At 38.7% G+C, this 23,499-nt stretch overlaps 1 protein-coding gene across 3 annotated transcripts in view; it reads right to left on the reverse strand.

Annotated features, from left to right (window-relative positions):
• The window catches only part of Mulk (acylglycerol kinase-like protein Mulk), a 50,698-nt gene that overhangs the window by 13,870 nt on the left and 13,329 nt on the right, over nucleotides 1-23,499 (reverse strand). For all 3 annotated transcript variants that reach the window (XM_071678972.1, XM_071678962.1, XM_071678983.1), the window contains exons 3-8: nucleotides 19,293-19,461; nucleotides 16,503-16,715; nucleotides 15,172-15,322; nucleotides 10,678-10,854; nucleotides 6,313-6,465; nucleotides 2,100-2,236 (exon numbers count right to left, since the gene is read on the reverse strand). In XM_071678972.1, the coding sequence (XP_071535073.1) occupies nucleotides 2,100-2,236; nucleotides 6,313-6,465; nucleotides 10,678-10,854; nucleotides 15,172-15,322; nucleotides 16,503-16,715; nucleotides 19,293-19,461 (1,000 nt within the window). The remainder of the gene's footprint in view (nucleotides 1-2,099; nucleotides 2,237-6,312; nucleotides 6,466-10,677; nucleotides 10,855-15,171; nucleotides 15,323-16,502; nucleotides 16,716-19,292; nucleotides 19,462-23,499) is intronic.

The following is a 23,499-nucleotide window of genomic DNA, read 5'->3' on the forward strand; positions in this document are numbered from 1 at the left end:
AAACCGGCTGCCTTGCTGGCTTTCATATACCGCAAAGCTTTCACTACCTCTTCTCTGTTTACCAAATCTTTCTCCCACACCACTTCAACCAAAACACCCTATATCTGCCACTATCATCAAACACATTCAACAAACCTTCAAAATACTCACTCCATCTCCCTCTCACTTCACCACTACACGTTCTTACCTCCCCATTTGCCCATTTCTCTGATGTTCTCAACTGTTCTCTTGTCTTACGCACTTTATTTACCTTCCAAAACATCTTTTTATTATCTAAAAAATCTAATGATACTCTCTCTCATCCCAACTCTAACTTGCCCTCTTTTTAACCTCTTGCACCTTTCTCTTGACCTCTTGCCTCTTTCTTTTATATATCTCCCACTCATTTGCACTACATCCCTCCAAAATTCGTCCAAATGTCTCTCTCTTCTCTTTCACTAACAATATTACTTCTTCATCCCACCACTCACTGACCTTTCTAATCAGCCCACCTCCCACCTTTCTTATGCCACAAGCATCTTTTGCACAAGAAATCACTGCTCCCCTAAATACATCCCATTCCTCCCCGACTCCCCTTACGTCATTTGCTCTCACCTTTTTCCATTCTGCACTCAATCTCTCCTGGTACTTCCTCACACAAGTCTCCTTTCCAAGCTCACTTACTCTCACCACTCTCTTCACCCAAACATTCTCTCTTCTTTTCTGAAAACCTCTACATACCTTCACCTTAGCCTCCACAAGATAATGATCAGACATCCCTCCAGTTGCCTCTCTCAGCACATTAACATCCAAAAGTCTTTCTTTCACGTCCCATTCAATTAACATGTAATCCAATAACGCTCTCTGGCCATCTCTCCTACTTACATATATATACTTATGTATATCTCTCTTTTTAAACCAGGTATTCCCAATCACCAGTCCTTTTTCAGCACACAAATCTACAAGCTCTTCACCATTTCCATATACAACACTGAACACTCCATGTGCACCAATTATACCCTCAACTGCCACATTACTCTTACATATAAATCACCTATCACTATAACCCAGTCTCGTGCATCAAAGCTGCTAACAAACTCACTCTGCTGCTCCCAAAACACTTGCCTAGGGATAGGGGTGAAAGAATACTTCCTAGGCATTCCTCGCATGTCGTAGAAGGCGACTAAAGCAGACAAGAGCAGGGGGCTAGAAATCCTCCCCTCTTGTATCTTAACTTTCTAAAAGGGGAAACAGAAGGAGGAGTCATGTGGGGAGTGCTCATCCTCCTCGAAGGCTCAGATTGGAGTGTCTAAATGTGTGTGGATGTAACCAAGATGAGAAAAAAGGAGAGATAGGTAGTATGTTTGAGGAAAGGAACCTGGATGTTTTGGCTCTAAGTGAAATGAAGCTCAAAGGTAAAGGGGAAGAGTGGTTTAGGATTGTCTTGGGAGTAAAGTCAGGGGTTGGTGAGAGGACAAGAGCAAAGGAAGGAGTAGCACTACTCCTGAAGCAGGAGTTGTGGGAGTATGTGATAGAGTGTAAGAAAGTAAACTCTGGATTGATATGGGTAAAACTGAAAGTGGATGGAGAGAGATGGGTGATTATTGGTGCCTATGCACCTGATCATGAGAAGAAAGATCATGAGAGGAAATATAAAAACCATTATCAATTCTGACAAATTAAGAGGTAAGCAATCCAAATTTAAGAAAACATTATCTATTGTATTGGCAAACTCTAAGTAAAGGCATTAGGGGTGTAGAGGTGGGCGCTATAGGTGGCAACATTTTTTGGTGGTTGCTATGGGTGGCAGTACAGACATGGTGATTCCAAAGAGAAGGCACATGAGCATCCACTGCAGTCACTAGTAGGTTAATGAAGCCTCATCATTTGTCTGGGTTGCAAATCATGGCCAGCCTACCAAGCATACAGTGCATGGAATTCAGTTTGATGTACGAAATTTCACATGCAGATTAATGCCTGTGTGTATTGATACTAATAGCAGTGAAAGGATTACAGACCATGTCTTAGCTAAAATTTGTCCTGTAATATTAAGTTGTTTATACAATTTCAGATTTTTAAATATAACAAGTAATCAGCATCAAAAAAGGAATGATTCATACCTTTTCTGTTTTTGTATTTCCAGTTGGTCTCAGTGTTATTTCACCAACAGCAGTTTCAGCTGAATAATTCTTGCAACTATTCCATTCCCTCCTCCAACCTTCTTTGATAAATTCTAAAACTCCAATACTGGGTGGCCCTAAGATTGAATAATCAAAAGAATGATATCAAGATACATAGTGTATGTTGGAAAGTATATTGCTTTAACACAAACTTTTTTCTCCTATAAAAAAAAGAAAAAGAGAGCTAATCTATATCTACTTATGATTTTGCTTAAAATAATGATTATGACTGTACCTTATGAGTGTGGATAGAAAAGACTAAATGGATATGTAGGTAGATTTAAAATTTCTAGGGAACAAGCAACATGAAGAAACAATGCAAGAAATTGCAAGAAATAAGTTAGAGAGGATCTAATAATAGATTGAATAGAGATGATAATATATAGTAGACAACAGAGATGAACATATATGATGTCAAGGGAAAGTTATTTGGCAAACATAAAGATTTTCTATAAGAGTACATCTTGTGTCACAAACTGATAAAAGTTTTGGTCACTGAACATTGCTTTCATCCTAAAGGTTATTCTGTAATTTCAATAACAGTAACAGTGTTACCTTATAATATAAGAACAAGAGTGATAATGATTAACTAATAAAGAGATGTTCTCAAGAAGAAATATGCACATATGCTTCTTTCTTTTGTACCTGTTTGCCATCTCCTGCCTCAGTGATGTAGCATTAGGAACTGATGACTGAACCAAGTGTTCTCTATTCCTTCTGTAAAGTAATAACACAAGAAGTGGGGGAGAATTCCCACCTCCAGTTCCAAATACTTATATGAACTAATACAAATGATGGCCATAATGCAAAAGAGAAGGAAGTTGAATGCAAATGCATGTCCTAATTGGATAATTGTGGCAGATATCTTTCTTAATAAAAAGAAGACAAAATGGGATGAAGATTGAAAATATACAAGAGAATCTTTATCAAAATGGTGAGGTAAGTGCTAAAATAACCATTAACAAGTAGAACATTAATAAAACACAATTAGGAAATGTTAAGAGAAAATCTGCTATGATGCTAGAGAGATTATCTTCTTATATGGATAAATGACCTTAATTGAGGATTTCTAAAGGTGCAATGGATCACACTTTCTGTCCACACTGGAAAATACAGCCAAGCTGCCCATACTAATTCCATATGTACACTAAACTTTTGTTGATGGTTCAAATAAAAGTTGATTTCTCTGAGCCCTCTTTTCAGTGACATTAAGTGATTTTACAAGCCTACCTCACAGCAAATGCAAGAAACAAGATCCCAGTCCTAAAATACTTTAAAGTGCATTTCTATACAGTGCAGTTGTATTAATTCACAAAAGTCAAATTTGTATTTACAAATTCATGGGTAAACCATGGAAAGCTGTGTAGGTATGTATATTTGCGTGTGTGGATGTATGTATATACATGTGTATGGGGGTGGGTTGGGCCATTTCTTTCGTCTGTTTCCTTGCACTACCTCGCAAACGCGGGAGACAGCGGCAAAAAAAAAAAAAAAAAAAAAAAAAAAAAAAAAAAAAAAAAATCATGGGTACCTCTAATATGCCTATTTTTGAAATGTCACAGTTAAATTTGTGGCTGAGCCATGGCAACTGCAGTATAAGAATCTCTAGGTTAGCATACTGAGTAAGAAACCTCCGACTCCCAACTACTGAGAAATCTTACAGCATCCTCAGCCCAGTGTTTACATTTAGTATTTTCCATTACCAGCTTCAAGAAATTCTTTGAAAAATCTATTTGGTAAAGAAAAATATGGTTTGTTGATGACGATGATGATGATGTGCTGTAAGGACTTGGATACCATGGACAAAATGCTTGATAAATTCTCTGCTGAAATTTATAATCATACACCATAAGGGAAGGTAGGGGATTAAACTACCAGTGATTCTGTGTCAACAGACTTATTACACACCAATCATATCACATGAGCTGAACTATCATTCATTTTTCCTTTACAGTATCATTTTTGTTTACCGTATTTGCTAATGAATTATGTACTATGTTTAGTGTTTATTACAGCATTTTTAGAATAGTTTATGCATATCTTTTGGCCTCTGGCACCTACTAATTATTTCTATTTAAATCAATTAAACTAGAATTTGCAATCTGATAATTTGCAGCTTCTGGTACCTATCCTTTGAATTATGGCAACTCTGTACTTTACCCAAATAAAGATCAGTTATGTATGTATATACATAAAATCAGAAGTGGTCAAGGAGATGGGGGAGGCCATGTACATTCTCAGTTTGGGATGTACTGAAATGTACCAACAGGCTTCTCCAACAGAATAACTGTAAGGATTGGCAGTTGTTTTGAAAGGTGATCATTCTGAACTTTTGAAACAGAATGTGCATGCTGAAGGAAGACATATCTAAAATTCTTTTTTTTTCTTTTGTCTGATTCCCTTTTTGGATTGGAAAAAGTGTTATTCTAACCATATCTACAAGACTTAAATAAACTGGATTTAACAGGAGAGTCTTCACATTGGTGGCTGATCTGAAAGGACCTCTCTACCTTTTGACAGAGAAGTGTCCACCTGAGGAAGAACAAAGACTCAAGGATATGGTATGCTCTTCTCCAAAGAATGCTTTAGGACAAGGTCCCATCATACCATCATAAAGATGCTGATAGCGACCAAACATTGGTATTTAGGTACAATACTAAGATAAAGAGGGCCCATGTTACACTTTCACATGGGCTAGCCATGACCAGGAGTTCCCTGATATATCAGCCAGGGAAAGGACTCTGTGGCACATGTATGGTTCCTCATATACATACATTCATTTCTCTTTTTGTGTGTATGTGCGTGTGTAAATGCAGTGAATATTATGTCAAATCCTCAGATGATGACTCATAGATATGGAATGGCTTGTCTTACAAAGAGCCTAGTCTGCACTAGTCTGTACTAAAGGACTACCTCAGAAAGTAGCAGTCAGGTTATATGACATACAAAGAAGGGATAGACATCTCCTAAGGAAGAACTGCAATGAAAAGTTCATATTTTCTAAAAGTCTGAACAGCAACACATGGGCCTGAACTACTCTCTTTGGTTCCTGCCTTGTGTTCCAAAAGGACATTAGGATATGGCATGACCTCATTGGGAGTCTGGGGGCCATAGCACCTTCAGTTACAACTGTTAACACTGTTGAGGAAAAGTTAAGAACCAAGAAAGTAAAGAGTATACTTCCTATGTACTCCTTATGTACAACTAAAGAGGAAGGGAATGGGGAGATGGAAACCCTTCCCTCTCTGTATTCTTGATTTCTAAAAGAACAGAAAAAGGAGCTAATTAGGAGTGCTCACCCTCCTCAAAAGCTCAGGCTGGGGTGTCTTAATTTGAGAGAATATAACCAGGATGAGGAATTTCTAAATATTTATAAACTATGAAAGTGCATTATGTTGACCACATCAAGGTACTGCAAACTACCAACCTGGTGACTTGAATGCTGCCCAAAGAAGTTTGCAACATCTCAACCAGTAGTGCAGCTTAAGGTCTCTGTCCCGATAACTGTTGATATTTATTATACTTTGTTGCTGTCTCCCACGTTAGCGAGGTAGTGCAAGGAAACATACGAAAGAATGGCCCAACCCACCCACATACACATGTATATACATAAACGCCCACACACACACACATATACATTTCAGTGTATACATACATATACATACACAGACATACATATATGCATATGTACATATTCATACATGCTGCCTTCATTCATTCCCGCTGCCACCCCGCCACACATGAAATGGCACCCACCTCCCCCCAGCGTGCAAGCAAGGTAGCACTAGGAAAAGACAATAAAGGCCACTTTCGTTCACACTCAGTCTCTAGCTGTCATGTGTAATGCACCGAAAGCACAGCTCCCTTTCCACGTCCAGGCCCAACAAAACTTTCCATGGTTTACCCCTGAAGCTTCACATGCCCTGGTTCAATCCATTGACAGCATGTCAACCCCAGTATACCACATCCTTCCAATTCACTCTATTCCTTGTACGCCTTTCACTCTCCTGCATGTTCAGGTTCCGAGCCTATGTATCCTATATATCTTAATTATTTTGGAACTTACCATGTATACTTCTTCAATGACTTCTTTGTATGCTGAATTTATCTGAATACTGCACTCCTGTGTAATCTACAAAAAGGGACTAATCACCTGTTTTTAACACAAGCGCATAATTGGAAACTCCCAAAGAATGTGGTGTGTTTCTCGTGGAGATATTGAGGTCACATATACTGCTGATTGTTGATTTATGTAATACTCCACAATCTTCATTAATTATGCTGCTATAGTCGACTTTTTCTTCATCTGTGAAAAAAATTTAAAATTCAGACAGTTATCAGCTAGAGTTTTGAAACCTGCAAAATTAGTTACATTTGATTTCTCCACAGAAATAGGAATTGAGTCACAGATGCATAATACATACATTTTAAGAAACCTTAACTATATCAACCTTACCAGCACAGCATATAACTGTATTTTTCAATGTCATTCTAAAATAAAAATCTTCAGTATGTTCATCTTTAAAAGTTGTAATATTACTTTGCAATCAGAATGCTACGGTGGATATGAAACTTTTTGATATGTGAAAAATAATAATAAAACAATGAATGGCATATACAGCTTATTTACTGTCTGAGGTGCACTGGGAATTGTACAGCAGAGTCTAATTCTTTGGGGTTTATCTATACCCTCTGCCCCATATTTCAACTTTTGCTTATTTCGAAAACATAAATATCTACCCTCTGCCCCATATTTCAACTTTTGCTTATTTCGAAAACATAAATATCTATGTTAATGATTGTACAATATTTTTTTCACAGTTGAGTGCCATTTCCTGTGATAGTGAGTTAGTGCCAGAAAACAAATAAAGTAAGAAAAATCCACTTACATAAATATTCATTTACTATACTTTGTTGCTGTCTCCCGCAGTAGCGAGGCAGTGCAAGGAAACAGAGGAAAGAATGGCCCAAGCCACCCACATACACATATATATACATAAACGCCCACACACGCACATACACATACCTATACATTTCAATGTATACATATATATACATAAACAGACATATACATATACACACATTTGCATATTCATAAATGCTGCCTTCATCCATTCCTGCCACCACCCTGCCATACATGAAATGACACCCCCCCCTCCCGCACGCACGCAAGGTAGCGCCAGGAAATGACAACAATGGCCACATTCGTTCATGCTCAGTCTCTGGCTGTCATGTGTAATGAACGGAAACCACAGCTCCCTTTCACATCCAGGCCCCACAAAACTTTCCATGGTTTACCCTAGATGCTTCACATGCCCAGTTTCAATCCATTGACAGCACTTCAACCCAGGTATACACATTATTCCAATTCACTATACTCCTTACACGCCTTTCACCCTCCTGATCGCTCAAAATCTTTTTCACTCCATCCTTCCATCTCCAATTTGGTCTCCCATTTCTCCTCGTTCCCTCCACCTCTGACACACACATCCTCTTTGTCAATCTTTCCTCACTCATTTTCTCCATGTGACCAAACCACTTCAATACACCCTCTTCTACTCTCTCACCCGCACTCTTTTTATTACCACACATCTCTCTTACCCTTTCATTACTTACTCAATCAAACCACCTCACACCACATATTGTCCTCAAACATCTCATTTCCAACACATCCACCCTCCTCCACACAACCCTATCTATCGCCCATGCCTCACAACCATATAACATTGTGGGAACCATTACTCCTTCAAACATACCCGTTTTTGCTTCTTGCCTTCCACACATTCTTCAACGCTCCCAGAACCTTTGCCCCCTCCCCCACCCTGCGACTCACTTCCGCTTCCATGGTTCCATTCGCTGCCAAATCCACTCCCAGATATTTAAAACACTTCACTTCCTCCAGTTTTTCTACATTCAAACTTACCTCCCAATTTACTTGTACCTCAACCCTACTGAACCTAATTTCCTTGCTCTTATTCACATTTACTCAGCTTTTTTCTTTCACACACTTTACTAAACTCAGTCACCAACTTCTGCAGTTTCTCACCCGAATCACCCACCAATGCTGTATCATCAGCGAACAACAAGTGACTCACTTCCCAAGCCCTTTCATTCACAACAGACTGCATACTTGCCCCTCTCTCCAAAACTCTTGCATTCACCTCCCTAACAACCCCATCAATAAACAAATTAAACAGCCAAAGAGACATCATGCACCCCTGCCGCAAACCAACATTCACTAGAAACCAATCACTTTCTTCTCTTCCTACTCATACACATGCCTTACATCCTCAATAAAAAATTTTCACTGCTTCTGGCAACTTGCCTCCCACACCATATACTCTTAATACCTTCCAAAGAGCATCTCTATCAACTCTATCATATGCCATCGCCAGATTCATAAATGCTACATACAAATCCATCTGCTTTTCTAAGTATTTCTCACATACATTCTTCAAAGCAAACACCTGATCCACACATCCTCTACCACTTCTGAAACCACACTGCTCTTCCCCAGTCTGATGCTCTGTACAAGCTTTCACCCTCTCAATCAGTTCCCTCCCATATAATTTCCCAGGAATACTCAACAAACTTATACCTCTGTAATTTGAACACTTACCTTTATCCCCTTTGCTTTTGTACAATGGCACTATGCATGCATACCGCCAGTCCTTAGGCCCTTCACCATGAGCCATACATACAATGAATATCCTCACCAACCAGTCAACAACACAGTCACCCCCTTTTTTAATAAATTCCACTGCAATACCATCCAAACCCTCTGCCTTGCTAGCTTTCATCTTCCGCAAATCTTTCACTATCTCTTCTCTGTTTACCAAACCATTCTCCCTGACCCTCTCACTTTGCATATCACCTTGACAAAAACACCCAATATCTGCCACTCTATCATCTAACACATTCAACGAACCTTCAAAATACTAACTCCATCTCCTTCTCACATCACCACTACTTGTTATTACCTACCCATTAGCCCCATTCACTGATGTTCCCATTTGCTCTCTTGTCTTAAGCACTTTATTTACCTCTTTCCAAAACATCTTTCTATTTTCCAAAAAATTTAATGATACTCTCTCACCCCAACTCTCATGTGCCCTCTTTTTCACCTCTTGTACCTTTCTCTTAATCTCTTGCCTCCTTCTTTTATACATCTCCCAGTCATTTGCACTATTTCCCTGCAAAAATCGTCCAAATGCCTCTGTCTTCTCTTTCACTAATAATCTTACTTCGTCATCCCACCACTCACTACCTTTTCTAATCTGCCCACCTCCCACGCTTCTCATGCCACAAGCATCTTTTACGCAAGCCATCACTCACCCTTTCAGTTACTTATACACATACATCTTTTTTTCATGCAGATTCACCATTTCCCTCATTAGCTAGGTAGCGTTAAGAACAGAGGACTGAACTTTAGAGGAAATATCTTCACTTGGCCCCCTTCTCTGTTCCCTCTTTTGGAAAATCAAAAATGGTAAGGGAGGATTTCCAGCTCCCTGCTCCCTCTCCTCTTAGTCGCCTTCTACAACAAGCAGGGAATACATGGGAAGTGCTCTTCTCCCTTATCCCTAGGGACATCCTATCCCCAGGGATAATATTCATACATACATATACATACACATACATATATACACATCTACAGATTCATACACGCTTGCATTCAAGAATGTACGGTGAAGAAGAAAGCTGCTAGTAGCAGAGAACTTTTTATCAAGGGTGTATGGCTTGTGTACATGAAGGAAGTGAGAAGAGTGAATATTTCCAAGGAAAGGTTGCTCCACAGCGGGGGAGTGCGATGTTACCATGGTTGTTCAACTTGTTATGGATGAGGTGGTGACTACTTCTGCCTAATGTTCCAACCTATTACTTCTACCTAATGCTCCATCTATCATTCTCTACAGCTCTTAGTTTACATTTTACAAAATAAATTTTTTGAAGAATTCATGTTACATAAAATCACTCAAGTTCAATTTCCTGTTCTATATCAACAAATTCATTTACATCTAGCTTGAACTACTTCTGGATATTATCAAGTGAGGTATCAACTGCTCTATTTTCATTGAGTGGGGTTGGATAAGAAAGATTTCCCTAATTTTCAACTGCCATATGAGCAAAACTCTGCTTTATGAAACACTGTTATATAAAGGATGGCTATGTAAAGTTGTAATGTGAGAAATGTGAGATATCCAATATACAACAAATATGGACAGACTCAAATCATTATTGTATGCAACTGATCATTTATGCAATATTCACCATGGAAATGTTCTACTTTACAGAATATCAGCATGGGTTCTACAATAAAAGAATCTTGTCTAACATATTTACTTGTTTTTAACAGCTATATGTAACTTACTACAAAATTCTTATTTGTATTCACTTCCAAACAAATTCCAAGTCATTTCAATTCTCACATGAAAAATAGTTTAAACATTTTTAGGATAAAACTGACAATCAAGAGAGCATGCAAAAATGAGCTCTCAAGGACTGATTATATTCTCACCTGGTGTGGTTCCAGATACTGGTTGTGGCTTTGGGAGATAAGCCATCCACCAACGTCGAAGTGGTTCAGGAGTATCATCTTTTTTGAATTCTTCATGATCAGTATTCATTCGACAACGTGAACAACCAGAGCATGGGGCCGAAATTTCCACTTCTGCAGAGCAGTCCCATGTGATATCTGAAATAAAAAATTCAGTAAATGAATGTAAAGTTAATGATATCTCCTCTGCCAGGTAACGAAAAGAAAAAAGAAAGGAATGATATAGGGATGAAGTTTCTTATTTTGTCCCCACTTCTCTAAATTACTGTTTTTGCTTTAATCATAAAACAGCTTCATTCAAAAGAAAATATTTGAATCCTATACTATCATACAAAGAATGACAGTTCCAATTACATTTTCATAATTACAGTCTTTTACGGTGTGCAGCTTGCAAAGAATGCAAGGTTATTTCTGATCAAATTAACTGGCTGAAATTTTCATTTACCCATCAATTGAGAATAAGTGAACTACTGCACTAATCTAATAGAATCAATATATGAAAAACATAAATGATTCTTTTTTTTTAATGTTCAAGGCTACAGTAATAGACAGAGGTCCACTTCAAGACCAGAACTTAATGAAGTACCAAAAGGGGTTAAGGGAGGGAGAAAAATATCTTAAGAGTTTTGGAGAAAGTGGAAAGTCTGTGTTTCAAAAATGGGCAGATCTAGTCTTTCGAAAAGATACAAGAGGATAAGCAGTTCTGAAAGTTTTGCAGTGGTGGGAAAGAAACGTATCACAATGGTCCACTCACACAATCACATAACACAGCAGCTTGCTAGGTATTGTATGGACTAGCTAACCGCTAGGCTACAAAAGCAACAAGCTCTTGGAAGCAGGAACCAAAGTAATATCTATGGAATAAGAAAAGTGAACCAACACATTGACAATAGACAAATGGATCAACTTTTGAGGTCAGACTGGGAAACTGATAAGCTGGATTACTTTGGGGTCTATCTAAGAACCATGTAAAACCAGAACCTCCCCAAAAGTGAGAGCAGTAATCCATACATGGATGGAGTAATCCCATGTACAACTGAAGCAACTGTTCAAATTAAAGAATTTACAGCACATGAACCTGAATTCCAGTCTCTTAGAAGCAGACTCAGCTATCTATGTAGTGTGGGGCTTCCACGACAATTCAATGTTGCAATGATGCCAAGTACATTTATTGCACTGAGTGGTGGAATTATAGATCTAAGAAAAGAGACTGGGTAGTTAAAAGTTATTTCAAAAAAGGGAAATAAGCAGAAATTACATTTCAGTGGCATGATATTCGACCACGTAAAATTTGCCCGAACGTGAAATCTTCTTCAGGTCGGAGTTTATAAAGTTGTGATATGATGATATAAAATCGAGCAAGATAGGATAGGGTGGATTTGAAGGAAGTGGAAGACTGCGGTGCTGAGTTAACAGCATATAAGTTCATTTGGCTATCTCAGAAAAACAAAATGTTTGATAAAATAAAGAAGAGTGTTAGAGGCTGGATATAACTCTGAAGGACACTGTTTCTGATAGGGAAAGAGCAAAAGATTGATTCATTGAAAATCATGGAGATGGAATGGTTAAAGAGGATGTGACACACAAAAGAACAAAGTATGGGAAGAAAGCTGAAATAGGGGAGCCTGGAGATATAACCCCAATGCCATATCATCTCAATGGTTTCCATAATCAAAGGCTAATATTACATTCACCAAAGTCTCTCAAAGCTGATACCCAGACATTAGTACCTCCACACACTGTACTATTTTCCTAAGTGCTTAGTCATTTCGACAAGGGTCACCACTGTTATAAGATATTTTCAAAGTTTCCATGCCATGAATCTGATGTGATTAAAGAACAAGTTTTGTAGCAATCCGTTCCCTGCCTCTAACTCCTTTCCCATGGATCAGACACTCACCTACAGCAAAGAGAATTGGAGGTTAATTTTCAGGGGTGGTCACAAACAAGACATGAACTAACATCCTCCAGCATAAAAATTTTGTACCAATACACCATAAGGCAATGTGCAAGAACAATATGAAAGCAAGTTCATATTTCTTACTTCATTATTTTCATTTTGTCTTCATTTTCTTATTTCAACAGCACAATAAATCTTGATCTCCTACTTCTACAGGTGACAATCAAACCATTAAAACTTTCCCATGGATCAGATACTCATTTACTCCTAAGTGAACTGGAGGTTAGCTTTCAGAGGGAAGTGGTAGCAAGACTTCATTTAATTAACAACCTCTAATGTAAAAATCTGGCACATGTATAAAATCTCCATTACTGAACTACTGTCTCAACTCAAATCAAATGCAACTTAAACCACTGAGACCAATGTTTATGATAAGAGGGGTTACATTCTTCACCTTACCCAGTACCCTTGTGGACAGACTGTAAAGTGACTGAACATCATAATTTAATATCCATATACAGTACCAAATCAATGAAATAATTCAAATGTCTAATAAAATCCTACTGGAAAGGGTATGGCACTGAAACATGGTAATTAGGGTTTTAAGTGCTAATTACTATCTATGGAGATTCAGCATGTGATGGGAATCCCTAATTCCCTTTCTGCCATGCTGAGTTCTTCAAGGTTAAATTTCTTCCCAGCATCATAACCATGGGGTGTTTGTGTTTTAAACATTAAAAGAACCATTCATGGACAAAATTCCATATCAAGGCCCAGACCTTAATTGAAATACGGTGAAGTTAATGAAAGGGAAAAAGAAGAAACAAAGGAAAGCATTTAAGAATCTGGGAGGAAGAGAGAAGCCTGTTTTTTTTTTTTTTTTTCAAAAAGTTACTGGGGAAGACAAAAGGGGATAGAGAGTTCCAAAGCTTTGAGGTGTAGGGAAAGAAACGATTATCAAAATGGCCCACACTTGAGTTGCCAACGGCCACTTGGTAATCACTTGACAAAGCTTGCCAAGTATTGCATGGTCTAGCTAGAGGTGGAGGCAAATGAGCTGCCAGGTCTTGGAAGCACAAAACAAAGTAATACCTATAGAAGAGGAAGAGTGAACCAACACTGCAGCATAGAGCAAGAGGGTCAAGTTCTGAAGCAACTATGTTGAGTAAGGCAGCAGAACTAAACACTCTCAGATGTTAGAACAATACTACATACAAGGACATATCAATCCTTTCAATGAACAGAGCAACACTTCAAAATGAAAGGAAATTTTGGCATCTAAACAGGACTCTGAGGAAGACTTAGCTGTCTCCATAATGTGGGGTTTTCAAGACAGAGTGGACGTTACAGCAATACCAAGTGTAATGTTCATTGAGTTAAAAAGTGGAATTACAAAACCAATGATGGAGAAAGTTGTGAAGAAATTTCAAAAGAGATATGGGCAGAAACTGGGTCTCAGAGGCATCAAACTTGATTTCATCGACCCCATTGTGTGTAAAAGGAGAAAGTTGAGAATAAATGTAAATGAATGACAGTTATCAAGTTTAGCAGAGGGGAGACAGGTTAGTTGGAGTGAGTCGGTATGGAGAGAACCCATTGGGGAAAGTGGATTATCTTACGTAATAGGGAGTAAACACTGTAGCAAATGGAATCATTGAAGCTGAAGTGAGCCATAAGGTGGGTGGAGGGGCTAAGGTCCTCAGTGCATCAAGAGTGTGTTGAGAGAGGCACTGTGTGTGAGGGCAAATATGGGTATGACTGATGGTTCTGTAGTACCGCAAGGCATGGATCCAATATAAAAAAGGAAAGAAAGGTGTGGATGTGTTCGAAATGAAATGTATGAGGATTATATGTAGTGCAAGTGGATAAAATGTTGGTTGGTTGTATAAGATATGCAGGGTAAGAGAGAGGTGTGGCGGTATGCGAAGTATGTAAGAAAGAACTAAAGAGGGTGCGCTGAAATGGTTCAGCCATATAGAGAGGTTAATGGAGATAAACACTTCAGAAGTGGAAGGAAAGAGTAAAAAAAAAAAAAAAAAAAAAAAAAAAAAAAAAAAAAAAAAAACAGGGAGTAAGAGAAGGGGGTAGAAGGATGGAGTGAAAGAAGCTTTGAAATACTCAGGCTTAAATATGCAGAAGGTTGTGACGCATCCATGGAATAAAGTGAACTGGAGTGATGTGGTATAAAGAGTGCTAAGCACTGTCAGTGAGCTGAATCATGGGACATGAAGCAATCAAGAGAAACCATAGAAAGGTCAGTGGGGCCTGGTTGTAGACAGTTGGCTCTGCTTTCAGTGCATTGTGCATGACAAAGAGTGAATGTGGGTAAATTAGGATTCTTCATATGTTCCTGGCACTATATCTGTGCTGCAGAAAATGGTTAACAAGGATGAAAAAAATTTTCTTGCCCGTTTTACTTGTTCCTTAGTGAAATATTCCTCTCTCTCATATACGTATTTCTCTTTGCTCTATCTCCATCCCTCCTGTACCAACTTACAAGTCTCTTCAAACATCATTTACTGTTTTAAAAAAATTCTTTATCACACATTAATTACCCTTGTAGCTGGAAAAGACATAGGTCATATACTTTTTGAGCACAGACCAATACCAGTATGTGTCTTTTCTTTCATAAGCATCTCTGTAAGCTCCCCACTCCACTGTAGATGCTGCATACACTGGTTTTGGTACAGCTTCAACCTCTGGGTTCTGTGAAGGAAATGAGACAAAGTATTGAAATATTACAAAAAATGACTTACAAAACTGTTTTAAGCAGAGTAATACATGATAATTCTCCACCAACAGCAAAAACTATACACAATTCAGTGTGCAACCATTTAAAGGTCTAAGCACTATTGCAATCTCTATATACAAAAATCTGATGTGTTCGAAATGAAATGTTTGGGGACAATATGTGGTCGGAGGAGCATTGTTCATATAAGCAATGATAGGGTAAGAGAGGTGTGGCAGTAAGAGGAGCATGTATGAAAGTTGAAGAGTATGTGCTATAATGGTATGGACATGTGGGGAGAATGAATGCAGAAAGGATGACTAAGAGGCTATAGATGTCAGAAGTGGAAGGAACAAGAAAGAGAAACCAAGGAGGGAAGGGAATGATGAACTGAAACATACTTTGAAAGCTTGGGGCCTGAACATGCAAGAGGGTAAAGAAGGACAGAATGAATTGGAGCAATTTGGTTTACAAGGAGCAACATGTTGTCAAAAACCTGAACTATGCCATATGAAGCAGCTGGGGAAACCATAGAAAGGTCTGTGGGGACTGGTTGATGATTTGGGGCTCTAGTTTCAGTGCTTTATACATGACAGATAGAGAGTGGATGTCAGCAAATAATGCCATTTCTTTGTCTGTTCCTGGCACTGCCTCACTAATGCAATAAAAGACAAACACATGAAAAAACTTCATTGACAGGGAAGATCTAATCCAGAAGCATGAATAATATACAATACATCATAAGATTCAAAATGCAGTATTAGCAAATTTCCATTACTCAAATTTCATTAGAAAATCATCTAAAATATGGAAAGAGTGATTTCCAATGAAATGCATTATATTTGCCTCTTCATTTACTTCAAGCCTAAAACTAATCCAGAAATGTGGCATAAAAAACAAGGATGCCAACGAAATGGTCTTTGGGACTGGACTTTGGTTTCAATTCATTACACACATGTAGAGAGTGGGTGTAGGCAAGTGAGGCTATTGTTCATCTATTCCTGATGCTGTGTTTCTTGTTTGGGGAATGGTAATAAGTATGAAAAAGGAATGAATAGATACACAGAGCTTGATAAAGTATGGTCCTTTTACAAACAATACCATAATTCGAACAAGCAAAGAAAACACAAAATTATTCTTTGCATTTAAATTCCTTACCTGCAATGGTGTTATTTCCATTACATCCAATGGTCTTTTAATATCATGAACAATAGCCATTGTTGCTGCCGCAAGATGCTGTGGCTTGGGATTTCCTCTAAATCCCCATACAGCAGACATAGCTGTATTAGTACTTCCCAAGGGTAAGATGCCCAGTGGAAGCTTTTGGGTAGCATCAATGTGATCAACTCGTCGCAATAAACCTGTCAACACCTGAAAAGGCAAGTAATGCTGTTGAGAGGCAATTAGCTATAAAGATAGGTTAATGACTGGGGAGTGTTTGGGGGGTAGTAGGTCAGCCCATGGAAGTGGGAATCCTTGCCTGTAGGGTTGGGGCTGGGGACCCAAGTAAACAAATTAATAAATTTCCATAACAATTGCACACTGGTACGTATCTGATCCACCACAAAAGATGTGAATGTAGTTAATGACAACATATGGCTTAACAGAAAGACTGGAAAGGGGAAAATACAAAACAAAAATAACGAATAGTGGAACAAATGAATGGAATGATGTGGAGGATGTAAGACAAAGCTTATCAGACATACACAGATGGCTTTACAGAGCCATGAAAAGATAAACATGAAAAGAGGTTCAACTGCAAATATAAAAATTCTAATCTATCTTTTATGAAAGTAATATGAAATGCTCAAAATGACTAATAGTTGCATGTACACATTGCAGATAATGAAGAGGTACTGGATACTTCCTGAAGAGACCTTGAAAGAGCAGATGATTCAGGGATGAAATTCTTTAAATGGGTAACTTGAGTGGATGGTTGGAAAACACAGTAGGAGTCACTGACATAAACATAAAACTGAAATATCATTCAAAAGTACTCTGAGAAGTATCTAAGTATGTTCTCTTCACAAAAGGTCCCCTTGATCATCTATCTAACACAATACAGGACCTGCATGTAAGAATATCATCAAGAGGGAATCTGCTCAACATAACACTTGATTGTTAATTAAAAGTTGTTTAAATGTGACTCCTTATGACTATTTGTAAACTATATTATAAATGAAGAAAAGATGTAGGAAGAAGAATCTTTATCAGATAATTTCATTAATATCAAAGGAATAGACACAGTAAATGTTAACCAAACATTCTTTTCACACTTTTATGCCACTGACCACGTCAACAAGGCATCATCAGAAACATGAAGAAACGAGCTTATTTGGTCAAAATCACTGCCTAGCTGTCACTGTATAGTGTTCACAAACCAAAGCCCCCTATCTGTAACCAGCCTATTGACAGCATGTTGCTCCTGTATACCAAATCAATCTAATTCACCCTATCTCTTGCTTGTCTCACATTTTCCTGCATGTTCAGGCCCCAAATACCCAAAGCTTTGTTCCCTCCAGTTCTGACATGTATGCCCTTTTAATCATCCTTTCCTTCTATCCATACCATTTCAGCACATTTAAGCTCTCTCATGCATACTCTTACTACAACACTCTCTTAACCAATCATTTCTTACTCGATCAACCCTCCTCACACCACAGTTTGTCCTCAAATCATTTCCAACACAGTTAACCTCTTCTGTACTTTGTCATCTGTGGCCCATGCCCATATCCATACAACACTGTCAGGACCACTACACCAACAAACTTACAAATCTAATAATAAAATCTCAGACATATAATCAAATGTCAAATTGATATACCCAGTAAAAACAATATAACTAAATACAATACAGTATACATCTATAGACAGTTACATATTCTCCAGTCATGGAGAACGCTGTATAGCATATTGAAAAAACTATATCAAAATAAACCTTTTTGACCAACCAATCATCTGTTTTGTGTTCTCTATAACCATACAAAACAAAAAGATTTTCATCCATGTGCCTTTTATAGTGACTTCTTTAACCCACTTACTCTTATCACATCATAATTCTTCAGTCTACCCATTCCAACTACTCTATGCAACTCAACCATCTCTACTGCTCTCCTTTTGACCAATCCTGACCAACAAACAATTTGGTTTCACACCATTACCTCATTGCAAGCTTCATGCACACTCCATGCTGAATTTTATCCATTTGCCAGAGCTTTCAATGCATCCCAATTACTCCTTCATATGACTCTTCTTTCAACTTAAGATTTCCCACTATCAACTTTTCCTAAATTTCCCTCCTGACTTTATAAACACATGCACAACTTCTCTTAACAATGCGAGCTGATTTCACAATCTTGTCCTCCCTTCTTTTCTATCATTTTACATTCTTTCACATTCAATTAAAGCATTTTCCTCCAACAAACATCAGCAAACTGGCCTATCATCTAACATGGAAGTGATGGACATGAGTAATGAGAAATCTGATCAAGGCTTAGGATATCTGAGATGTTAGAAGAATGACAAGGGGTCTAATTTATGGAAATGTTTTGTGTATGAAAGTGGTATAATGGAGATCTTAGATTCAACTGACAAATTAACTTACTATGAGAAGTGAAAAAGAAAGCACTTTTCCATCAGTGTGGAAGTTCATAATTCACTTTAAGACACTGAACATGAGTTGACGATGCAAGAAAATGGGGGGATGAGTGATGCTCCAGAAATTGCAAGTATATGATCCAACTCCACTAAATTGGGAATGGGGTGATAACAGACAAACTGATGATAAAAATGCCTCAGTGCAAAATCAATATGAAAGGATAAGACAGAAAAACAAAATGTTGAAGTCTGTATACACCAGGGATGTTACCATGAAGCTTCTGATAGGAACATGACAGATATGCTTGAAGAGGCACAGAGTATGTAAGTAAATAAAGAATCAAGACTCACTTCTCCTAAGGTTCCATCACCTCCTGCAACAACAACAGCACTAGTATTATCCATGATTTCCATTAAGTCTCGTGCTTGGCCTTCATGCTCTGTCTTCACAATTGCAACTTTAATTCCAGCAAGATATAAGAGTGGAGCACAGTAACGGTCAAAGAATATCTTGCCTTTTCTGTTGAAAAAAATGAACAAGTGATAACTAAATATGGGCATAATCAATAAACAAATGCAGTGATATATCATGGTTACTATAACGCTATAAGTAGAAAAGAGTAAAGTTAACACATCTTTTCTTATCATAATCATGGTATTAGGTAATGATCATGCTAATACAACATATAATAAATGTTAAGTCATATGATATGGTATTACATAACTTGTTATCAATTATCTTTACTTGCTGTGAATGAATCACAAAATTCTCTCTTGTCTTTAATAAACTTTGAGGCTACATGCTTCAAAGAACTTCAAGATAAATTCAACTCTTTCACCAATCACAAAATTCTAAGGAAGCTGGGGCTAGAGTTAGAATTCATTGTGTTTCATATACACTTTAAATGTTTTACATTCATTTGAAATTTGGGTCATTAGGATTTTGGGTAACAGTGTTCTGTTCGTGAATCATCCAACCACCCAGTGCTGTATGGTGTGCACTACACATAGCACCTCCATGTATGTATAAAGACGTCAGTACACATGTAACACAAACGTGCATGAGGGTAAGGATTTGATAGTTTGCACTGTATTAATGTTCCAGTTTAACATATAAGTGTATGTATGTACATACATATACATACACAGACATTTTTTTTTTTTTTTTTTTTTTTTTTTATACTTTGTCGCTGTCTCCCGCGTTTGCGAGGTAGCGCAAGGAAACAGACGAAAGAAATGGCCCAACCCCCCCCCCATACACATGTACATACACACGTCCACACACGCAAATATACATACCTACACAGCTTTCCATGGTTTACCCCAGACGCTTCACATGCCTTGCTTCAATCCACTGACAGCACGTCAACCCCTGTATACCACATGACTCCAATTCACTCTATTTCTTGCCCTCCTTTCACCCTCCTGCATGTTCAGGCCCCAATCACACAAAATCTTTTTCACTCCATCTTTCCACCTCCAATTTGGTCTCCCTCTTCTCCTCGTTCCCTCCACCTCCGACACATATATCCTCTTGGTCAATCTCTCCTCACTCATTCTCTCCATGTGCCCAAACCATTTCAAAACACCCTCTTCTGCTCTCTCAACCACGCTCTTTTTATTTCCACACATCTCTCTTACCCTTACGTTACTTACTCGATCAAACCACCTCACACCACACATTGTCCTCAAACATCTCATTTCCAGCACATCCATCCTCCTGCGCACATCTCTATCCATAGCCCACGCCTCGCAACCATACAACATTGTTGGAACCACTATTCCCTCAAACATACCCATTTTTGCTTTCCGAGATAGTGTTCTCGACTTCCACACAAAACATGAGTTGACGATGCAAGAAAATGGGGGGATGAGTGATGCTCCAGAAATTGCAAGTATATACATATATATACATATATACATATTATTATTATTATCATTATTATTTTGCTTTGTCACTGTCTCCCGCGTTTGCGAGGTAGCGCAAGGAAACAGACGAAAGAAATGGTCCAACCCACCCCCATACACATGTATATACATACACGTCCACACACGCAAATATACATACCCATACATCTCAATGTACACATATATACACACACAAACACATACATATATACACATGCACACAATTCACAATGTTTGCCTTTATTCATTCCCATCGCCACCTTGCCACACATGGAATAACAGCCCCCTCCCCCCTCATGTGTGCAAGGTAGCGCTAGGAAAAGACAACAAAGGCCCCATTCGTTCACACTCAGTCTCTAGCTGTCATGTAATAATGCACCGACACCACAGCTCCCCTTCTACATCCAGGCCCCACAGAACTTTCCATGGTTTACCCCAGACACTTCACACGCCCTGGTTCAATCCATTGACAGCACGTCGACCCCGTTACACCACATCGTTCCAATTCACTCTATTCCTTGCACGCCTTTCACCCTCCTGAATGTTCAGGCCCCGATCACTCAAAATCTCTTTCACTCCATCCTTCCACCTCCAATTTGGTCTCCCACTTCTCCTCGTTCCCTCCACCTCTGACACATACACCCTCTTGGTCAACCCCTCCCCACTCATTCTCTCCATGTGATCAAACCACCTCAAAACACCCTCCTCTGCTCTCCCAACCACACTCTTTCTATTACCACACATCTCTCTCACCCTATCATCACTTACTTGATCAAACCACCTAACACCACATATTGTCCTCAAACATCTCATTTCCAGCACATCCACCCTCCTGCGCACAACTCTATCCATAGCCCACGCCTCACAACCATACAACATTGTTGGAACCACTATATATATATATATATATATATATATATATATATATATATATATATATATATTAACATCCAAAAGTCTCTCTTTCGCACGCCTGTCAATTAACACGTAATCCAATAACGCTCTCTGGCCATCTCTCCTACTTACATAAGTATACTTATGTATATCTCGCTTTTTAAACCAGGTATTCCCAATCATCAGTCCTTTTTCAGCACATAAATCTACAAGCTCTTCACCATTTCCATTTACAACACTGAACACCCCATGCATACCAATTATTCCCTCAACTGCCACATTACTCACCTTTGCATTCAAATCACCCATCACTATAACCCGGTCTCGTGCATCAAAACCGCTAACACACTCATTCAGCTGCTCCCAAAACACTTGCCTCTCATGATCTTTCTTCTCATGCCCAGGTGCATATGCACCAATAATCACCCACCTCTCTCCATCAACTTTCAATTTTACCCATATTAATCGAGAATTTACTTTCTTACATTCTATCACATACTCCCACAACTCCTGTTTCAGGAGTATTGCTACTCCTTCCCTTGCTCTTGTCCTCTCACTAACCCCTGACTTCACTCCCCAGACATTTCCAAACCACTCTTCCCCTTTACCCTTGAGCTTCGTTTCACTCAGAGCCAAAACATCCAGGTTCCTTTCCTCAAACATACTACCTATCTCTCCTTTTTTCACATCTTGGTTACATCCACACACATTTAGGCACCCCACTCTGAGCCTTCGAGGAGGATGATCACTCCCCGCGTGACTCCTTCTTCTGTTTCCCATTTTAGAAAGTTAATACAAGGAGGGGAGGATTTCCGGCCCCCCGCTCCCGTCCCCTCTAGTCGCTTTCTACGACACGCGAGGAATACGTGGGAAGTATTCTTTCACCCCTATCCCCAGGGATAATATACATATATATATACATATACACACACACACACATACGCACATACACACACACACACACACACACATATATATACATATGAAAAATGTAAGAAACAATTTAGAAAACAAACTTTTAGCTTGAAATGAATGAAAAAAAATGAATGTCACATAATGGTTCAACCTCTGGCTATGGAAAAGGAAATGTACAATTTATTCACACAAACGTCAATAGCAGTTCTCATCAATTTCACCACTGTATCAATAAGCTTCAATGACTAAGCTACATTTTTCTCCAACTTCACTATTTTCTTGTCAAAAACACCATGCATGAAAACTATCACTCCATTAACACAATCCTCCCCTCTCATTTTTTTTTAATTTTCCAAAAGAAGGAACTGAGAAGGGGGCCAGGTGAGGATATTCCCTCTAAGGCCCAGTCCTCTATTCTTAACGCGACCTCGCTAATGCGGGAAATGGCGAATAGTATGAAAAAAAAAATATATATATATATATTTTTTTTTTTTTTTTTTATACTTTGTCGCTGTCTCCCGCGTTTGCAAGGTAGCGCAAGGAAACAGACGAAAGAAATGGCCCAACCCACCCCCATACACATGTATATACATACGTCCACACACGCAAATATACATACCTACACAGCTTTCCATGGTTTACCCCAGATGCTTCACATGCCTTGATTCAATCCACTGACAGCACGTCAACCCCGGTATACCACATCGCTCCAATTCACTCTATTCCTTGCCCTCCTTTCACCCTCCTGCATGTTCAGGCCCCGATCACACAAAATCTTTTTCACTCCATCTTTCCACCTCCAATTTGGTCTCCCTCTTCTCCTTGCTCCCTCCACCTCCGA

The sequence above is a fragment of the Panulirus ornatus genome, chromosome 2 (assembly GCF_036320965.1).
Source record: "Panulirus ornatus isolate Po-2019 chromosome 2, ASM3632096v1, whole genome shotgun sequence".
Classification (NCBI taxonomy): domain Eukaryota; kingdom Metazoa; phylum Arthropoda; class Malacostraca; order Decapoda; family Palinuridae; genus Panulirus; species Panulirus ornatus.